This window comes from Musca domestica, unplaced genomic scaffold, assembly GCF_030504385.1.
Source record: "Musca domestica strain aabys unplaced genomic scaffold, Musca_domestica.polishedcontigs.V.1.1 72, whole genome shotgun sequence".
Classification (NCBI taxonomy): Eukaryota; Metazoa; Arthropoda; class Insecta; order Diptera; family Muscidae; genus Musca; species Musca domestica.
The window spans coordinates 1,599,231-1,619,437 of record NW_026712388.1 but is presented as its reverse complement, the minus strand read 5'-3'; the positions used below and the strand labels follow the sequence as shown (position 1 = coordinate 1,619,437).

The following is a 20,207-nucleotide window of genomic DNA, read 5'->3' as shown; positions in this document are numbered from 1 at the left end:
TTCACGGATTTGTCTAAAAATTGGAATTAGTTGGTCATAATAGGTTCTAGCTCCGTTGGCGAAACATTGTATGTATATGTCCACGTTTTGGTATAGCACCCATATAACGGTACCTTCCGATATTCGGTATTTTGATGATTTTTGCCTCATTTTTTCATGGATTTGTCTAAAAATTGGTATTTGTTGGTCATAGTGGGTCCTAGTTCGTGTGACGAAACATTGTATGTATAGGTCCACGTTTTTGTATAGCCCTATGTAGCGGTACCTCCCAATATTCGGTATTTTAGTGATTTTTGCCACATTTTCCCACGAATATGTCTAAAAATTGGTATTTGTGGGTGGAGGGTATTAAATGTTCGACCCGGCCGAACTTAATGTTTTTTTTTTACTTATTTTCTAAAAGAAGAGCTCTTATTAACAGGTCAGCAAAGTAGACCTTAGTGTACAAAAATTATATATTGTCTATTGAGAGCTCTAAGAGATACTCTGTCTGTATTCAGCAGGCCTAAAAAGGCAATCGAGCTTTAGAAGACCACCAATAGGTCTTTTTTGAAAGATCTTATGTCTATTGAAGAGTTCCAACTGGCCTTCCATCTCGAGAAGTCCTCGGGTTATAGAAGTAGAAGGTGTCTTGTCTATAGAAGAACTCTAAGCGATATTCTGTCTGTATTCAGCAGGCTAAAAAAGGCGTTGGAGCTACAGAGGACCACTAAAATAGGTCTTCTGGCCATAAAAACCCTTTGAATGATCTTCGGTCTATTGAAGAGCTGCAACTAGCTTTTTTCTCGAGAAGTCCTTGGGTTATAAAAGTAAAAGGTATTTTGTCTATAGAAGACCTCTAAGCGATATTCAGTCTGTATTCAGCGATATTCAGGACCACTATAATAGGTCTTCTGGCCATAAAAACTTTTTGAAATATTTTATGTCTACTGAAGAGCTTCAACTGGCCTTTTATCTCGAGAAGTCCTTGGGTTATAAAAGTAAAAGGTATTTTGTCTATAGAAGACCTCTAAGCGATATTCTGTCTGTATTCAGCAGGTCTAAAAAAGGAGTTCGAGCTTTAAAAGACCGCTAATAGGTCTTTTGGCAATAACAACTTTTTGAAAGATTTTATGTCTATTGAAGAGCTCCAACTGGCCTTCCATCTCGAGAAGTCATCGAGAAGTCCTAGAAGTAAAAGGTATCTTATCTATAGCAGACCTCTAAGCGATATTCTGCCTGTATTCAGCAGGCCTAAAAAAGGCGTTTCGAGCTACAGAGGACCACTAAAATAGGTCTTCTGGCCATAAAAACTTTTTGAAAGATCTTATGTCTACTGAAGAGCTCCAACCGGCCTTCCATCTCGAGAAGTCCTCGGGTTAAAGATTTCGAAGGGATTTTCTACTATATGAAACCTTCTGTCCAAAGAGTACTCTAAACGGTATTATATCTAGAGAAATTCTCTTAAATCTCTATCCATAGGTCCCAGAAGGACCCGTCTATAGATGATATGTAATGGGTCTGCACTTTAATGGATCCTGTACATGAAAGTCCTCTAGAAATTCTTTTCTAAATAAATAGCAACTATAGAAAGTTTTTCGTCTGTGAAACAACTCTTAAAAGTCGTCTGTCTATGGAAGATCTATAAAGGGACATAAGAGCACTTTAGAGGGCCTTCTATCTACATAGAGAGCCTTCGAAATATTTTCCACATATAGGAGAAGACCCCAGAAAGCATTTCTCTGTACAGAATGTCACTTAGTTGTCTCTTGTTACAGGTCCCTCATATTTAAATACCTCCAAAGAAGCTGCTGTCTATAGAATACCTCAATACTTATGTCAAAGATCTCTAAAAAGTCTTTTATATATATGGAAGGCCTCGTGAAAATTCTTTCTATTGATTACCTTTGAAAAAGAAGATCTGTAGAATATATATTTTCTATAGAGGTCCTCTAGACAGTCTCCTATAAAAAATAAAGGATGTCCTTAAATGATCTTCCATACATAACAGCCTTATTCATAAGAAAGCGTCTTCCGGTTACAGAAGATTTGTTCAGGTTCGTTTGGAAGACGAATCTACGGTCTCTTAAATATCTCTAAATGTTATTATATATTGAGAAAATCTGTATATGGTCTTCGAGTTATAGAAGTCCGTAAAAATGTCTTATTTATGTAAAAGAGCTCTAGAGGTATTTTTAGTTAAAGAAGACCTCTAAAAGTTTTCAGTCTCTAGAAGACCTCTTAAAAGCTGTTGTCTAAAGAAGACAATAAAAGGGTATTCGCATTGCAGAAGCACTTCGAATGGTCTTTCTTTCTTTTCCCTTCTCTCTATAAAAGACAAAACTTTATTTGGGGTCGACCTCGAAAAGTTCCCTTGTCTATTAAAGGTCTTCTCTCTATAAAAATTTGTAATATGTCCTCTTCCTGAAAAATTATATGTAGCCACCCATATATTTCTTCTACTTTTCTCTTTTTATACCCTCAGCCATGTGGCTACAAAGGGTATATATAATTTGATACGGCCAAAACGTGCCGTCTGTCTGTCTGCTGGCTGGTGCCCACGATAACTCTCGAAGGGGTATCCGATTTAGTCCAAACTTGTTATAAAGATGGTAGAGATCGGACCCTTTCTTTTGGTACCTCACCCACAAAGTGTCAAGGATTTAAATAACCAAAACTATCATAAAATCCGAAATAAGCATCCGGTTCTCTTCATATTTCACACATTCAAATATTTCTACTAACACAGGATCTGCAGTAATATCAGCTGCATATATCGGTCCACTCCATCTGGTACCTCCCTGACAAAGTGTAAAAATTTTGAATAACCATGATGCCCATAAAACGTGAGTTAACATCACGACTCCATTCAGGCTTAGCATATCTCAATATATTTGCACCAACGCAAGATCTTTTATAAAAATGGTAGTAATCGAACCATTCCTTCTGCTACCTACCCGACAAATGGTCAAAATTTTGAATATCCATGAGTTCCTGAAATGCGAAATTAACATCCGATTCCATTATGGCTTGGAACATCTTAATATTTCCATCAACACAAAATCTTTTATAAAGATGGCAGAGATCGGACACACGATCTGTTGTGAAGATGATATATATTTGCGAACCCCTTCTGGTACCTTACCCACAAAGGGTCACAATTTTCAACTTTTTTTTGTCATAACTTGCGAAACAAGTCAGTGATTCTTTACAGCTTGTTATATCTATATACATATCTATCAACCAGATACCTGAGATGAATATGGACTTTATGATTTCGCATAAAAATGGATATAAATGTTCGATTTTCTTGTAATTTTTCCCACACCAATATTTTTATCTGGATTAGGTGGAGTATGAAAATGGAATACTTCGGTCGACTATATTTGATACCTCACGCACATTTTAACATTTTCGAAAAATTATCACATATAAAGTGAAGGTAGTAACCAATGTAGTCCTAATCTGGTACGTTGCAATTTTTATATCATATTTGTTTAGGTCCGATATGAAATGGACAATATTGGCCCATTCCTTCGGAACCTGCTCAATAGAGGGTCAACAATTTTAAAAATCAAAATATATTTAAATAATCGAACATTGGTTGAGGGCATACATCTGTAGGCAACACCGACTGATACTTTTTACTTGTTTTTTTTTTTTTTTTTTTAAGATTTACTACATATAAATTAATCTCCACTGACACCGTTTGATCACGTCAAAATTTCTCCCGAAATGCATTTCTATGCAATTGAAATTTCGTTATTGTTGTTATTATGAAATTCTGACAAAAGTATGTTTATATTTCGCCGGCCGTGTTTGATTGAATTCCCTTGCATTGCTGATGTTTTCCTCTGTTTGTTGTTCGTTTCTAATTTACGCTTTTGTTTTGTTGCATTGCAACCCGACAGCAAGAGTATATTTTGAAGATTGACAACATAACCCCACGCAACATCGAACCACCACCCTTGTTTGTTTTTCCAGCCAGTCCAACATGTTGGTTGTTTGTCGTGAAATTTTGTTGTGGTCGTGTTGTTGTTGTTGCGTTATTTTTGCCGGGTATACCGATTGGAATATTTGTTTGGTTGCGACTGGAAGAAAACATTTACGGTACAATTCAATAGATTATGTTGGAGAGCATAGTTGCCAGAGTTGGATAAGAATAAATTCATATAAAGTAGAATTTTTGAGAGAAGAAACGAATTTTGTGTTTTCTAAAAAATTTGTTCAAATGCTTGTTTTTTGGGACTACAATGGGGAGAAGTCATGTACTTTTATGTAAGGGAAAACACAGTGGACTCCTTGGTAATAAAAATATTTATTTGAATTTAACATCCCGCATTGTGGACGAATGTAAGGGAACTAAAACAAATATTTTGTCCTCTTAAAAATATTAATTTCATGGAATATAAAAATAGTAGCATTAAAGCTAAAGTATGAAGGATTTGACTAATTTTCAAGAAATGCAATTCATTTTTGTTATTATTTCAAGATTTCTTTATGGCTGAAATAGCTCTCTCTCTCTCGCTCTGAATTACTAAGATATCAGTTCTTATGCTTGATTTGGCATTTAAAAGTTCGACAATACGATACACATTTTTCAAGAGCTATAAAAGTTATTCGAAGAACCTCTCTCCCAAAAATATATTTTATATGATGAAAATTTTACCGTCTGGCTTTTTGTAAATCAAGACTAGTTCTGAGTTAAAAATCGTCAAAAGGACACTTTTAAGAAATGAAAAAAAAAACCTATCAAAACTTATCAGTTTTAAAAATATCCTTACCCCTCGGTAAGGAACTATGGCAATATTTTGAAAACTGCAATTAGACAGAGTTGCCAGTATTTAAGACACCTTTTGAGAAGTTTATACGAATTTAGACTATATTGACATTTTTAGGATTACCAGCAAGTGCGGGCAATTTCTTCAGCGAAAAGTCCACTTTAAAATTTTAGATTAGTTGCGACAGTTCGTGTTAGACAATTTTAGTACTTAACGTTCGCAATTTGTTCAGTTTGACAAAAAATTTTAATCAAAATCTCTGACATGGTATTTAATTTCCATACTTTCAAGGTTTTATACATCATTCATATATTTTCTTTTTTTCTGTAAGCTCTTCAAATTCTTTCAATCTGATGTTTACCGAAGAGGAATTTAGTAAGACCACTGCTCAATGGACCCATTCAACTTTTTCTGTACAACAATATTTTAAAGCTATGTTAACAATAGAAACAATCGGTGACCTCAATATCAAATTTCAGAATTTCAGATCTATCCCTTCACCCAACAACAAATTAAGTAACATTAACTACGCATATCCAAAACAATCTACATCTCTTCATCCTACACACGTGTAGTTTTCCAAAACCAACCAACAGAGAACTTAATATCAAATTTCGATATTCCAGCTTTATACATGCACTCAATACCAAATTTAGCACTTTTCGTACAATTACAGTACACATTTCCAAAACCACTTCCGTGTCTTATTCGCAGACAGCAATAGTGACATCTACATCGAATTTTAGGATTTCTTCTCCTTCGGTTCACGCAAATCCCAATTGTACCAAATTTATTACAGACAAGTACGAAACTTCCTACATAACCCAATCCTACAACCGCAATTTCCAAAAATGCCTCTATACCTCAATTATACAGTCCCATAGAAATTTGATTTCCAAACTTCAGAATTGGTTCACCACAAATTGAAGTTGTACCAAATTTAGTACACATAAGTATAATGCAATAAAAATCTTCTTTTCCAATTTTATATTTCACCTCTATGGGTTCGCCCAACCCAAATTGTAAAAAAACTATTACAATTTAGTACGCAAAAAGTACGAATTTCGAAATCTTCCTACAGCCCCCAATGTTACATTCCCACAGTAATACCAATTCAAAAAATCAGAATTCGGTTCGCCCTTACACACAGTGTACCATATAGAGTACTTATGTGTACTACATAAGTACGAATTTTCAAAACTTTCTTTGTACCCCAATCTTACACTCCAACAGTAATCTTCAGGATTATAGCTATATCGGCTTATACCTCCATATCTCAATCCTACTCTACGCCAGTAATCTTAATTTCAAATTTCAGCATTCCAGTTTCATCCGTTCCTCCAAATCCATATTGTACCAACATTTAATGTCATTTAGTACTTTTCGTGCACATAAGGAAAAATTTCCAAAACTGTCTCAAATTCTACACTCCAACATTAAACTTATTTCCAAAGTTCAGGATACCAGTCCTATTGGTTCATAAAAATCGAAATTATACCAAATTTAGTTCCATTTGGTACACATAGGTAGGTACGAATTTCCAAAACTACCTACATCATACAGTACAATTGAACTCTATTTTCCAAATTTCAGGAATCTATCAATCTATTGGTACTCCCAGAATTTAAATGGTCCCAAATATAGTACTATTTAGTACACATATGTATGAAACCCGCACAGTAACCTCATTTCTAAATTTTTCCTAAACTACTACATGTCTCAGTCCTAGAATTCAATAGTAATCTTATTTCTGAATTTCGGAATTCCAGCTCTATCGGTTCACCCGAAATTGTACCAATTTCAGTACCATTTAGTACTTTTCGTGCACATAAGTAAGAATTTCTAAAACTTTCTCCATATCCCAAGCCTAAACTCCGCCAGTAATGTTAATTTCAGTTTCTGGATTCCAGCTCCAAACGTTCCTCCAAATTGAAATTGTACTAAATTTAGTACCGGTGTGTACTTTTCGTACACATGAGTACATCCACCATATCCCAATCCTACACTCCGCTAGTAATGTTAATTTCAAATTTCAGGATTCCAGCTCAATCCGTTCCTTCAAATTCAAATTGTACTAAATTTAGTGCAGTTTAATACTTTTCGTATACATGAGTACACAATTCCAAAGTGACCACCTTCTAACATCGATTCTACTCCTCAACCTTAATTCCCATTCCAAATTTCAAGTTTTTAGCTCTAATCGTTCACAGGATACGAAATGTTACCAAATGTAGTACATTTAAGTACAATTCGCACACTTAGTGCACATATATAAAACCATATATCAAACATATCAAACTTTCTTTCCCCCCTTGATTTTCATACCAATTTTCAAATTTTTAGCTCTATAGGTTCACCCAAATGGTAATTGTACCAAATTTAGTACTTTTTGTATACATCAATACAATTTTCGAAAACATCCTCCATATCCCGATCCTACACTCCGTCCGTAATGCTTATTTACAATTTCAGAATTCCAGCTCCATCCGTTCCTCCAAATTCAAATTGTACTAAATTAAGTACACTTCCAAAACTACCACCTCCAATTTCAAGTTTTTAGCTCTAACCGTTCACAGGATACGAAATGTTACCAAATGTAGTACATTTTGGTACTTTACTTTGATACTTTTACTTTTCGTACACTTACAGTGGGTATTTCCCAAAAACCTTTTGTTCCATGTATCAGTTACCCTCATTCCAAATTAAAGAGTTCTAGCTTTCTCTACTGCTTCCTCAAATACAAAAGTTATCACATTTAGTCCCTTTTAATATTATCCGTACCATTCTAGCACGAATTTCAAAAAAAAAAAAAAAAAAAAACCCAGCCTTATCTGACCTCTTCAGACCAATTGTAACCGACATCCGAAAATTCAAGATTCTAGCTTCAGCCGTTTCATCTGGTCATTGATGAATCGTTTAGTCACTCAGTCAGTCAATTACTTTACTCTTTTATTAACGATATTTAGGGCTCTCCAACGAATGGTGAAGAATATAAAAATAGTGTTTCAACATTTTTATGTTTATAAATAAAATATGATTTACTTTTATAATTTTCAAAAAATAAATTTCGTCATTCTTTTCTTTTTTCCAGATTTCACCCAACATTTTTCCTTGGCTGTATGGCTGGATTCCCGTTCAACAATCATCGATAAAACACACTGCAACCAACAACCACTTCACGCAACATGTTCGATGTCAGAGACAACAAAACAGCCCGCTTTAGACATTGCCGAACAATGGATGTCGCAACGAACATTTAGTTTAGCTTGAGAATTCGTGGAAAGTGGTTGAGCGAGCGGAGTCTATGCGCGTTGTCAACGGGAATAAGAAGAGTCACAACAACGGTTCGTTTACAGTGATGAAGTTCATTGAGGAGCTATAACAAATAACATAAGATATTCAAGTGTGCAAAAAATTTGTGAAAATCTGAAAATTTTGAATGAAAAGAAAATCTAAAACGGAAATTGAAAATAAAATATTGAAGCAAGTGCAAATTAACCTAATCGAAATTGGAATGTTTTGAAATCGATAAGATAAGGAGTTAATGTGCAAAAAAATAAAACATATGGATGCAGTGTAGTAAAAGTATCGGAAATACCTACGTAGTGAATAAAATATTGAAAAAAAAAATATCTAAGTAAAATATTGAAATAATACCACAACAGTTATATTGGTGTTTGATTATGCTGAAGTAAATGAGAATTACAGCTGACGACGACTATCTTATCAGTGAAATGAGTGATAAATTGTGAGAAAAAAAAAAAAAAAAACAGAAGCTACCTACCGGCTGATTAAAAGCGGAAATCCCCTTCAAGAAAAATTTCAAAACTAATTTTTTGAAAATAAGCTCCAATTGGAAAATATATCCACTTTACATTTTAATAATCAAAAAATTGAAAATAATTTTGAATGTCAATTATTTTGAGTGAATATTGAAAAAAGTGCCATAAAAATAAAAAAAATAATTTCCTCAAGGAAAATGTTTAAATAACTCGAAATAAATAAAGAAAAATAAGCAGTTGGATTGGAGTTTTGAATATTCAATATCATCGACGAACATCAAGGAATCCCCCACCCATATATATCCCGACAACCCCCCAAGTAACCACAAAATCTTATTATGGAGGACGAACTACGTTGTCCCACATGCAAACAGCTTTTTGCTAATCCTGTTTTGTTGCCCTGCTTCCATGCCCTGTGCCTGGGCTGTGCTTTGGATATACAGACACCCTATACACCTGGTGCCATTTTGGCCTCGGTTACGGGAGGCGGTGGTGGTTCATCGTCCCTGAATGGTGGTACCCTACACAGTGTTGCCGCCACAGTACATCCCCATCCATCTGGTCTGGCTGCCGGTGGAGGACATCATTCACATCCCCACAATCACACACATCCCTCGACGACCCGACACTCGTCCAACAGTTCAGCTGCCAGTACGGCCAGTTCAGCCACCGGCACCGAATCCGTAACCTCAGATCAAGATCAGTCCGATAAAGTCAGCATCCTCAGTGAAGCCGATTCGGGTGTTGTCTGCTGTTCGAACACCTCACGACCCGTGTCGTATGCCGGTACTGGACACATTACCAATCTTCTACAGGGTGCTGCCTCAGCTCCACCAGGTGCTGCCTTCAGTCTCACCTGTCCACTTTGCCGTAAAATTGTCTTCTTTGACGAGGGTGGTGTTCGCAATTTACCACCCTACCGGGCCATGGAATCCATTGTAGATCGTTTCTGTGCCCGTGAGGCGTTGCGTTGTCAAATGTGTGAAACAGATCCCAAGGTCGCTTCGTTGGTGTGTGAACAGTGTGAAATACGTTATTGCGATGCCTGCCGGGAGCTATGTCATCCGGCTCGCGGCCCATTGGCCAAACACAATTTGGTCAAACCAAAGGGAGCGGCCCAACAACGCGAGTCAGTGTGCGGCGAACATGAGGAGGTCCTATCAATGTATTGTCTCACCTGTAAGATACCAGCCTGTGCTGAGTGCATCAACGATCAACGTCATCCACAACATGAAGTCCAGCCGATCACCACGACATGCAAGGCACAAAAGGTAAGTTTGAATGAAGTCTATTTTATAAAGAAAGTGAATAGGTCTTAGAAGTGATATTTCGGGTTAAAAAGGATTAATAGAAAAGGGTTTTAATAAGGTCCTTATAAAAGATTGGAACACACGGAAAGGCTATTAAGGGCATTTTTTAAAGAGGCATAGTGTTCATTATAAAGACATTTCACTAAAAGCTAATCCATTACGAAAAAAAAAAAATGTCCCTGGGATTAAAAAATCTACTTTAAAGAATCATTTGAAAATTTCTTCGTTTGTGTCTAATTTGTTTATTTCTATAAAAAGAGGTGAATTTCGGAATCTGATCAGATATACTATAATATAATTTAATTATAAAGGGCTGAGCATTTTTTTCAATAAAAATAGATTCAAAAAATGTTTTATAATTGAAAAAATGTCCTTTTAAAAATTGATTTTACCTTACAATAATAACGGATCTGAATATTTTTTATTAAAAGACTTAGAACTTTTAAAGAATTTCTCCTGAAATATATGCTCCGCTCCAGTACCTTTAAGGGTCTTCCAGTTTTGTAATTCGTACCATATTTTTATAAATATATTTATTGTTTTATTTACATATTTTATTTATTTACATATGGTTCTCCTGACTTCGTAGAATATTTTTGTATCCTGCTTTTTTTATAAAAAAATATATTCTTTCAAATTGTGGATAAGGAATTCAGAAGTATGAAAAATGCTCTTGGAAAAAAAACCAAACTATTGGAGAAATTTTTTTATAAAAAATTTTGTTAAGGTCTAAGGAGATACATTTTGTGAATATATAAAATACATATTCTAAAGGATTTAAATTTTTTCCGCATTCATTAGCCTTCAAATATATTAGCCTTCAAAATTTTTTTAAAATTTAAAAATCGTCTCCAATGCTGGACAGTTATTCTATAAAATTATGATTTGAAAATTAATTTTCTTTACACAATTTTTTCTTCCTTTTAAAAGTTTTCATTTAAAATTTTTATATAATTAGAATAAAAGTTGTTGGCCTGGAGCTTCTATTATTAAAAAAATGAGCCATTTGGATAAATGAAAACAATCATTAAACATTGATTTCACCTAAGCATATAAAATATATATTTTTAAACATTGTTGATCAGAAATTTCTTTATTTTGAATTTCTGATCCAAAATTTTTAAGAAATCCATTTTTTTATATAACAACAAAAAATGATATTTTTGGTAAAATGGTTAAGATGTTTTTATTTAAAGAGAATAATAACCTTTGGAATATTTTTCTCTAAATATAGACCCGAGGACTGCTATTCTTAGTCTCCTAATTTTGACTTCAAAGGATGTTTTACCAAAAAAAAAAAAAAAAAAACAAAACAAAAAAAAAAAAAAAGAATATATATTGATGCAAAATAAAAGACAAATCGGACGAAGATATATATGGGAGCTATATCCAAATTTGAAGCGATTTCTATTTGATATTTGCCATGGAGAAAGGCAGGAAATACCAAGTTTCGGGGGGAAAAATCAAATTTTATGAAGGATTTTTTAAAATGGATTTTTGAATATTTTCCGTAAATAACATGGCCCCTTAAATTTTTGTTAGTGGAAATAATCGGTGGGTAAAGGCTAAAATAGTTCTAAACAATAAAAAAAAACTTAAATTAAATTTATCTACTAAAATTTAATTTGATAATTTTTTAGTGGTCGTTGAAAAATCCAGCATTTTTTGGTACAGAAATTTTAAAAATGTTCCTAAAAATCCAGTTTACCTTAAAAATCTCTGATTTTTGCCCAAAGATTATTCACAATTTGTTACGAGGCAAACTTGAAAAATATTCCTAAATTTGTACCCAGAAAATTTTAGAAATCCACAACTTTTGGTCGGGATATAAGGTCATCCTTAAAAGTCTTTTTTTGGTTAGGACCCCCTTGAAGAAAAAAAAAAATCATGAACTTCTAAAAATTTTATGGCTTTTGTCCCTGTAAGGATTTTTTTTTTACAAAAATTAAAGATTTTTAGTCGGGACGTTCTTTTATTTTTTTTTATTCATAATCTCTGTCCTGTGAAAACTTGTAAAAAAGTATACACGCTAATTGGTCTCGATGTCCTGCCAGATTCTTGATTTTTTTCCTGGTAGTCCTTGTAAAAAATATATTTTAAAATTCATAAGTTTGTTTGACAGCTGAAAATATTCTAATAATGATTCAAGTTCCGAAATACCTTGTAAAATGATTCTTTAAAAATTCACGAATTTTCTTCGGATATCCTCAATAAGTTTAGTTTTTTCCTAAAATGCGTACGTTTTTTCCAAAAAGAACGTACAATTTTTTTTGGACAAATTGCCAATTTAAAATGCACAATTTTTCGCAAGAAAGCTAAAATTTATATATATATATATATGTCCTTGATTTTTTTTTGTAAATCAAAGTTTACGTATTTCCTTGAAGTCTAATATATATATATATATTAGACTTCAAGGAAATATGTAAACGTTGATTTACAAGGACATTTTGGCTATATTTTGATTTGATTTTTTGATTTTTTTTTTGTAAATCAACGTTTACATATTTCCTTGAAGTCCAATTGTCAAATAAATACTGTGATTTATCAATAATTCAAAAAAAATATATAACAAATTCCCTTGAATATTAAAAAATATAACCCCTGAAAAATATGCCCTCAAATCTTTCGCAAATGATTTTTAATAGGGGAGATACCACAAGAACTTAATACGAGAATATATACGAGAATTGGTGAACATATATATTCTCGTATTAAGTTCTTGTTGTTATCTCCATTTTCATCCCTGATCTCATTTATACACAAATTTTACGTTGTGAGAATTTCAGTCCTATCTTGCGGAGAACATATATAGCCCATCCTGGACCTCGTAAATATTTATAACATCACATATCATCGATTTTGGTTATTTCCTAAACATCACAACTGTGACCTCATCAACCCTTGACGAATTATTTACTCAAGAAATATTTCATCTTGAGAGAAAATATTTCTTGATAATAATAATATTCCATTATTTTTTTCTTTACATTTCACCTTTGTTGGCAACAATAGATATATATATATATATATATATATATATATATATATATATATATATATATATATATATATATATATATTATATATATATATATATATATATATTATATATATATATATATATATATATATATATATATATATATATATATATATATATATATATATAATATATATATATATATATTATATATATATATATTATATATATATATATATATATATATATATATATATATATATAATATATATATAAAATAAATTAAAAATCTAAAATCTAATCTGAATTATACCTAAATATCACTTAGAACACAATAAAAAATATAGCTACGCTTAATTTATAAAATTGTTCTATATATTCATTCCATTTTTTATATTTTTTTCTATCAAGTGTTCTTATTATTTGCTAATTTTTCCCATTAAAAAATAGGTTCTCTTAGTTGTCTTTTTTTTTGCTTTGAATAAAAGGAGCAATTTTTGGAATAATGCAAAATTTATTTTTAAGGAAATGCCCAGAAAATTTTAATATTTTTCTTAAATAAATCTATTATTTTCAAAATCGTTATATAAGAATCAGAAAATAGTTTATGAAAATTTGGAAGACCCATCACCTAAAATCTATTATAAAAGAGCACTTACTTGGAGTAAAATTTTTAACTGAAAGAATACGAATTTACATGAAAAGTATTTCTGCATTAAAAATCCATATCGACTTTAGGAGAAAATCTAACAAAATAAAGATGGGTTAACATATTTAAAGGTCACTATTTTTTATCTTCAGACCATGTTAATGTAACAGCTTTATTTATCCCATTTTTTCCTTTAAAAATAGATACTGTCTTTAAATGTTCCCCATTTTTCGAAAATGTCCAACAAAACACCTCTCTCCAACCCTCTCTATCTTACTTTCACCTTGTGGCCAGTTTTATCATGCCCTTCTGGTTATTTGTTTGTTTTCCTTTGGATATTTCTTGGACAATTTATGACCCCATTTGGGGGATATATATTTATTCCAAATATTTATTTTCCTTCCTCTCTCGAAGAAACATATATACAAACATTTATATATTGTGTATTTTATATGTATTTATTCAGTAATTTCTTATCGCCAATAAATCTCCACAAAATACACACACACACCATCAACACACACATGTGTATGTTTATTGGGGATTTTCCACAACTATCTCTCCCTCTCTGCTCTGATCCTTTCGCTGTGTGGTAAAAACGGATGAACACCTTGGAATCGTAATGAAAATCATAAATTTTATAGTTATTACCATAGAAATCCAATACAAAAAACGATGGCAAGCGATACGACGAGGTTACAACATTACCACGCTACTCCGTAGTTGAATGGGAAGAACTTTATTTATCTTCATTATTTTTACTGCTACTACTACTACTACTGACCCATGATAAAGCAACAGAAAATCTCTAACATTTTTTTAACTCGACTCGAAACTCTCACACGCTCTGAGTGCTGCGCTTTTCTGAAATGGACAATAAAAATGCGGATTTTTGGATTTGTATCTAAAACTACTGCTACTGTTATCGTTTTTCTGAAGCATGATTAGAGTGTGTGTGTGTGTGTTTGAAGGAAGGGTCGGTCATATTTAGATTTTGAATTGCTTTTGGTTTCTGGTTTTCGGTTTTGTTTTTCTTTTGAGGGAAATAAAAATAAATAACATTGTAAATCCTTGCACAATGTTATGTTCGGGTGTTTATGCAAGCAAATAGGATATCATAAAAATCGATCACCACAGAACATAAAATAAATATTTGGTTGTGATTTCTTTCGGTCGAAAGGTATGAGTGTGTGCCAGGATTGGGATATTTAAGACCTGCAAAATATAATTTATTGCTGCTCATCTATGAAGAAGAGCAGCAGCAGCTACTGCTGCTCATCTATGAAGAAGAGTAGCAGCAGCTACTGCTGCTCATCTATGCAGAAGAGCAGCTACTGCTGCTCATCTATGCAGAAGAGCAGCAACTGCTGCTCATCTATGCAGAAGAGCAGCTACTGCTGCTCATCAACGTAGAAGAGCAGCAACTGCTGCTCATCAACGTAGAAGAGCAGCAACTGCTGCTCATCAACGCAGGAGAGCAGCAACTGCTGCTCATCAACGCAGAAGAGCAGCAACTGCTGCTCATCAACGCAGAAGAGCAGCAACTGCTGCTCATCAACGCAGAAGAGCAGCAACTGCTGCTCATCAACGCAGAAGAGCAGCAACTGCTGCTCATCAACGCAGAAGAGCAACAACTGCTGCTCATCAACGCAGAAGAACAGCAACTGCTGCTCATCAACGCAGAAGAGCAGCAACTGCTGCTCATCTATGCGGAAGAGCAGCTGCTGCTGCTCATCTATGGGAGAAGAGCAGCAACAGCTGCTGCTGCTCATCTATGGGAGAAGAGCAGCAACAGCTGCTGCTGCTCATCTATGGGAGAAGAGCAGCAACAGCTGCTGCTGCTCATCTATGGGAGAAGAGCAGCTATGGCTGCTGCTCCTCTATGGAGAGAGCAGCTATGGCTGCTGCTCCTCTATGGAGAAGAGCAGCTATGGCTGCTGCTCCTCTATGGAGAAGAGCAGCTATGGCTGCTGCTCCTCTATGGAGAAGAGCAGCTATGGCTGCTGCTCCTCTATGGAGAAGAGCAGCTATGGCTGCTGCTCCTCTATGGAGAAGAGCAGCTATGGCTGCTGCTCCTCTATGGAGAAGAGCAGCTATGGCTGCTGCTCCTCTGTGAAGAAGAGCAGCTATTGTTGCTGCTCATCTATGAAAAATTTTAAATTCCTGCAAAAATTAAAAAATTCCGAATTTGTCGTTTTTTAATTAAATTTTAAAAATTTCCCCCCTGTAGCCTTAAAGAGTATTACCGTAAAATAAACAACAACGAAAACAAACAGAATCCAGGACCCTGGATGAAATTAAGAAACGAAAAAAAAACCGAAACAATATTATACCCCAACATCAAAGTACCAGCTGAAACATGTACAATACAAAAAAAGAAGGTTGTTAACAAGGTAGAATCAACCAAATACAAAGCCAAAGAAGACGAAATAAGAGAGAACCACAAAACACACGCAAATTTTCCATACATCACACGGGAGAGAGAGAGCGAGAGGAAACAGGAAAAATTAACACCCATTGAAACGATGGGAGAAAATGAAATCAAATCTAATGCTGGGTTCGGTTTTCATCATTCATGGTGTGGTGTTCCTTGTTCCTTCCTATCCTTCCGTGTGTGCACTCACTCACACACGCTCATCAAAGAATTGTGTTTCTGCTGAGCAGAAAAAAATGAAAAAAAAAATTAAAGCATGAACTGAAAACACCTGTATCAAAATGTTAAATACCTCAAACCATAATGAAAAAGCGGAACAAGATATTTGAAAATTTGATTTTTAAGGAGTAAATGTTGGGGGGTGTTGCCTGCTTAGCAATGATAGGGAGGTAGTTCTGCATGGGAAAGAAAAATAATATCAACAACCCATCACCGAAAAAATGAGAAAATGTTGGAAAATTGCCTCCATCATCCTGCACACATACACAATCGCACTCCACATGACAGCTGCTGCTGTGTGAACAGCAGTTCTCTGCTGTAGCAGCAACAATCGTTGACAGAAAATAATGAAGTAGGAGCATGGTTTGGTTAATGATTCTTATATTGAACTACAAAATTACACTCGGGTCGAAATCTTATAGGGATTTTCCTTCCAAAGGATAAAAATTGTGTATTTTAACCAGGAGAAGGAAAAATTCTAAAACATTGATTTTTTTAAATCTGAATTTTTAGATAATGTTTAAATTAAGTTTAATATTTGTTTAAGAATGTTTATTTTGTAAAGAAAAAAAATGTGGAATGTTTGGTTCCTATGAACAAACATCCTTGAAATTTGAAAAAAAAATTGTTTATAATACGGAGTTCGGCATTGTTTTGCTTTGAAAATATTAAAATCCAAATTTATGTGCAGAATATTTTGTGGCAAAAAAGAATTATTTTATAAATTCTTATTTTTTTTTTAATTCTTCAAAGGAAATGATGAACTTATTTTAAAGAAAAAATGCCGAACTTTGATTTTTTATAGAAAAATGCAGCATGAGATAAAAAGAACTGCAACAAAGTCAAACGCTACAATTTTTACATTTTTTTTTAAAATTTTATTGAATGAAAGCAAAACAAAAATTCGGAAATAGCATCAAATTTTAGAATAAATTTAGATTTGTTCGAATTGGTCACCTGAGGCACGAATTATGGCCTTCAAACGGCCAATGAAACCGTCACACGCTGCCCGAATATTGCTATACGGTAGGTAGGCGAAGCGCTTGCTTAAGGTGGTCGACATTTTGGTATTTTTTAGTGCCAACCTTGCTTTCCAAAATACTCCAGACACAATAGTTCAACGGATTGGTATCCGGAGATTTTGGTGGTTATTATGTGCTGGAAATGAAACGAGGAACCTCATTTTGTAACCATTTTTGGGTCGAGCGTGCTGAGTGCAATGGTGCTGAGTCCTGTAGGAATGTCCAAGGTCTGCGGCCAAAATGTGACAAAGACAACGAATGTTTCCTCATCGGAGAAAACCAAATTCGGCAGTTCACCACATTCGGCCAAGCGAAGCAACTATTTAGCTCTTTTGAGTCTATTTTCTTTCTGCTGCGGTGTAAGTTTGGAATTTCAATGGCTTTACCCCGAGCTCATTTTTCAATATTTGCCGAATGGAATATTTCGATATGTTCAGCCCACGAGCCATTTTTCGGTCACTGCGGCGCGGGTTTCGATCAAGTCGCTTCTTTAGCTTTCGAACTATTTTTGCTGATGTTGCTGTTTTCTTCCTTCCGTCCACTTCCTTGACGTCGGGCTACGCTACCAGTATCACGATAACGAGCAATGGTACGAGACACAAAAGATTTATTCACATTTAAATGCTGGAGTGCTCTAACGATAGCCACTTGTGGTTTTCCAACCAAATATAAAGAAATCACAATATCCGGCTTGAATTCCATCACGAATAACTTTTTTTGTGGAAAATTCTGACCAAAATGCTTTTGTACGCTTGTAAACCATGTAATGAGCTGTCACTGGAATAATTTTTACAGCTGTCGGATGAGTGACTTAGAAATGACAGCAGTCTGAAGATGGTTGCAGTTTTTTCATCTCACCCTCCCTGTATATTAAACCTTGAGGTATTTACTTTTTATGGAAGAACAAGCTAAAAAACAGTAAGGCCGAACTTTGAATACCCTCCACCATTTGGAAAAAAAATTTGGAAGTTTGCAAAAAATAAAATTCTTAAAAAATGCTAGTAAAATTTTAAAAATACCGAATATAGCCGTTATATTGGGGTCTATACGACGTGGACCTACATAGACATTTTTTTGTTATAAGCCATTACCATATTTAAATTCGAAACTTGAAATAAACGGTGAATAATGTAGCTAAAATCATCAAAACACCGTACATAGGGAGGTATCGTTACATCGGAGCTATATAAAGACCTGGACTTGCATAGATAATTTTCTGTTTCAGCCTGTAGCATATATTACGAACTTCAAATACGACATCTCAAACAATTTCGGTGGGTATTGTACCTAAAATCGTCAAAATACCGAATATAGGGAGGTACTGATGTATAGGGCCTATACGAAGACCTGGACCTGTATAGATAATTTTCTGTCACTGACTGTAGTTCCCATTACGAACTCTAAATACGTAATTTTAAACAATTCTGGTGAATAATGACGCTAAAATCTTTAAAATACCGAATATTTGGAGGTACCGTTATATGGGGGCTATACGAAGACCTGGACCTGCACATGCAATTTTCTGTCATAGGCTGTAGTATCCATTACGAACTTCAAATACCAAATTTGATAGAATTCCGGTTAATAATGTCACTAAAATCATCAAAATACCAAATTTTGGGAGGTACCGTTATATTGGGGGCTATACGAAGACTTAGACCTGCACATGCAATTTTCTGTCTTAGGCTGTTGTATCCATTGCGAACATCAAATACCAAATTTGAAACAATTCCGTTAAATAATGTCGCTAAAATCATCAAAATACCGAATATCGGGAGGTACCGTTATATAGGGGCTATACGAAGACGTAGACCTGCACATGCAATTTTCTGTCATAGGCTGTAGTATCCACTACGAACTTAAAATACCAAATTTGATAGAATTCCGGCTAATAATGTCGCTAAAATCATCAAAATATCGAATATCGGGAGGTACCTTTAATTGGGGGCTATATGGAAACGTGGACCTACACGGCCTATTTTCAATACCAAAAGTCCTGCAGACATAATACACGCTTGAGTAATTTTTTATCAACTTACTTCATTTCGTTCGGAAGAAAGAGTGATTTCCACAGACGGACGGGCATTGTTAAATCGACATAGAATTTTATGCTGATCAAGAATATATATACTTTGTATGGTCTAAAAAAGTATATTTCGGGGTATTACAAATGGAATGACAAACTCAATATACCACCCTCCATACTATGCTGGAGGGTATAAAAATGTAGTAATTTCATTGAAAATATACTGGCCTCCAATTTAGAAGGTTATCCGTTTTCTTTCCCTTGGAAAATTTTTTTATTACTCCTTCTCCTTCGCAAATTCAATCCCTGACGGGATTCCACAAAAAATCCCTCTGCGACCCGGTTTCATTAATTGCCATCATAAATTGCACTAAATCGAAAAACGAGGATATTTCATATTTTCTTTGGGTGTAACAAATGACTCTCCTTTATAGAGTGTGTGTGTGTGTGATGTTTGAGTGTGCGTTTGAAGGTGATTATGCCAAAGAGTTTGTTAGTCAAGACAAAAACTGAACCGAATATGTGTTTTAGGCACATTCAGCTACAGCTTGTGTTTTGGTAATACAATATCCTTGCAGACAACAAGGTTTGGGTTCCACTCACAGACACACGTGCACATATTTTCGCATATTTTGCTGATTTCCTTGTGATTGTATGTGTACGTATGAATGTGTAGTTTGATGCATGTGTATATGTGCCCTTTTGTATATGACTGTCTATTTGTTTAAGTAAAATTTATTACCATCAAACTGTCAGAGTTGATGCTGCTGGACGGCATTTTTCATGGAAATTTGCTGGCAAAAGAAAAATCTCTTCAGGAAGCATTTCCTACGTTAAGTTAATATGATGAAGGTAGGGTGGTTTTTGTGAAAACAGTAACGGAAGTAACAGCTTCAATGAATATTTTATATTTTATGTAGAGGAAAGTCGTTTTTTATGGGAAGCAAGATTTTCGAGGATCTTGGAAAGGAAATACCCTCCCTCCTCGAAGAGAAGAAACTTTCTTTGGTAACTTTTTTTTC

General features: G+C 34.3%; 1 protein-coding gene across 2 annotated transcripts in view; it reads left to right on the top strand.

Annotated features, from left to right (window-relative positions):
• LOC101889686 (E3 ubiquitin-protein ligase TRIM9) overlaps positions 1–20,207 on the top strand; it is a 500,815-nt gene that overhangs the window by 160,535 nt on the left and 320,073 nt on the right. For both annotated transcript variants that reach the window (XM_059130289.1, XM_059130288.1), the window contains exon 4: positions 7,852–9,813. In XM_059130289.1, the coding sequence (XP_058986272.1) occupies positions 8,881–9,813 (933 nt within the window). In that variant the 5' untranslated portion in view covers positions 7,852–8,880. The remainder of the gene's footprint in view (positions 1–7,851; positions 9,814–20,207) is intronic.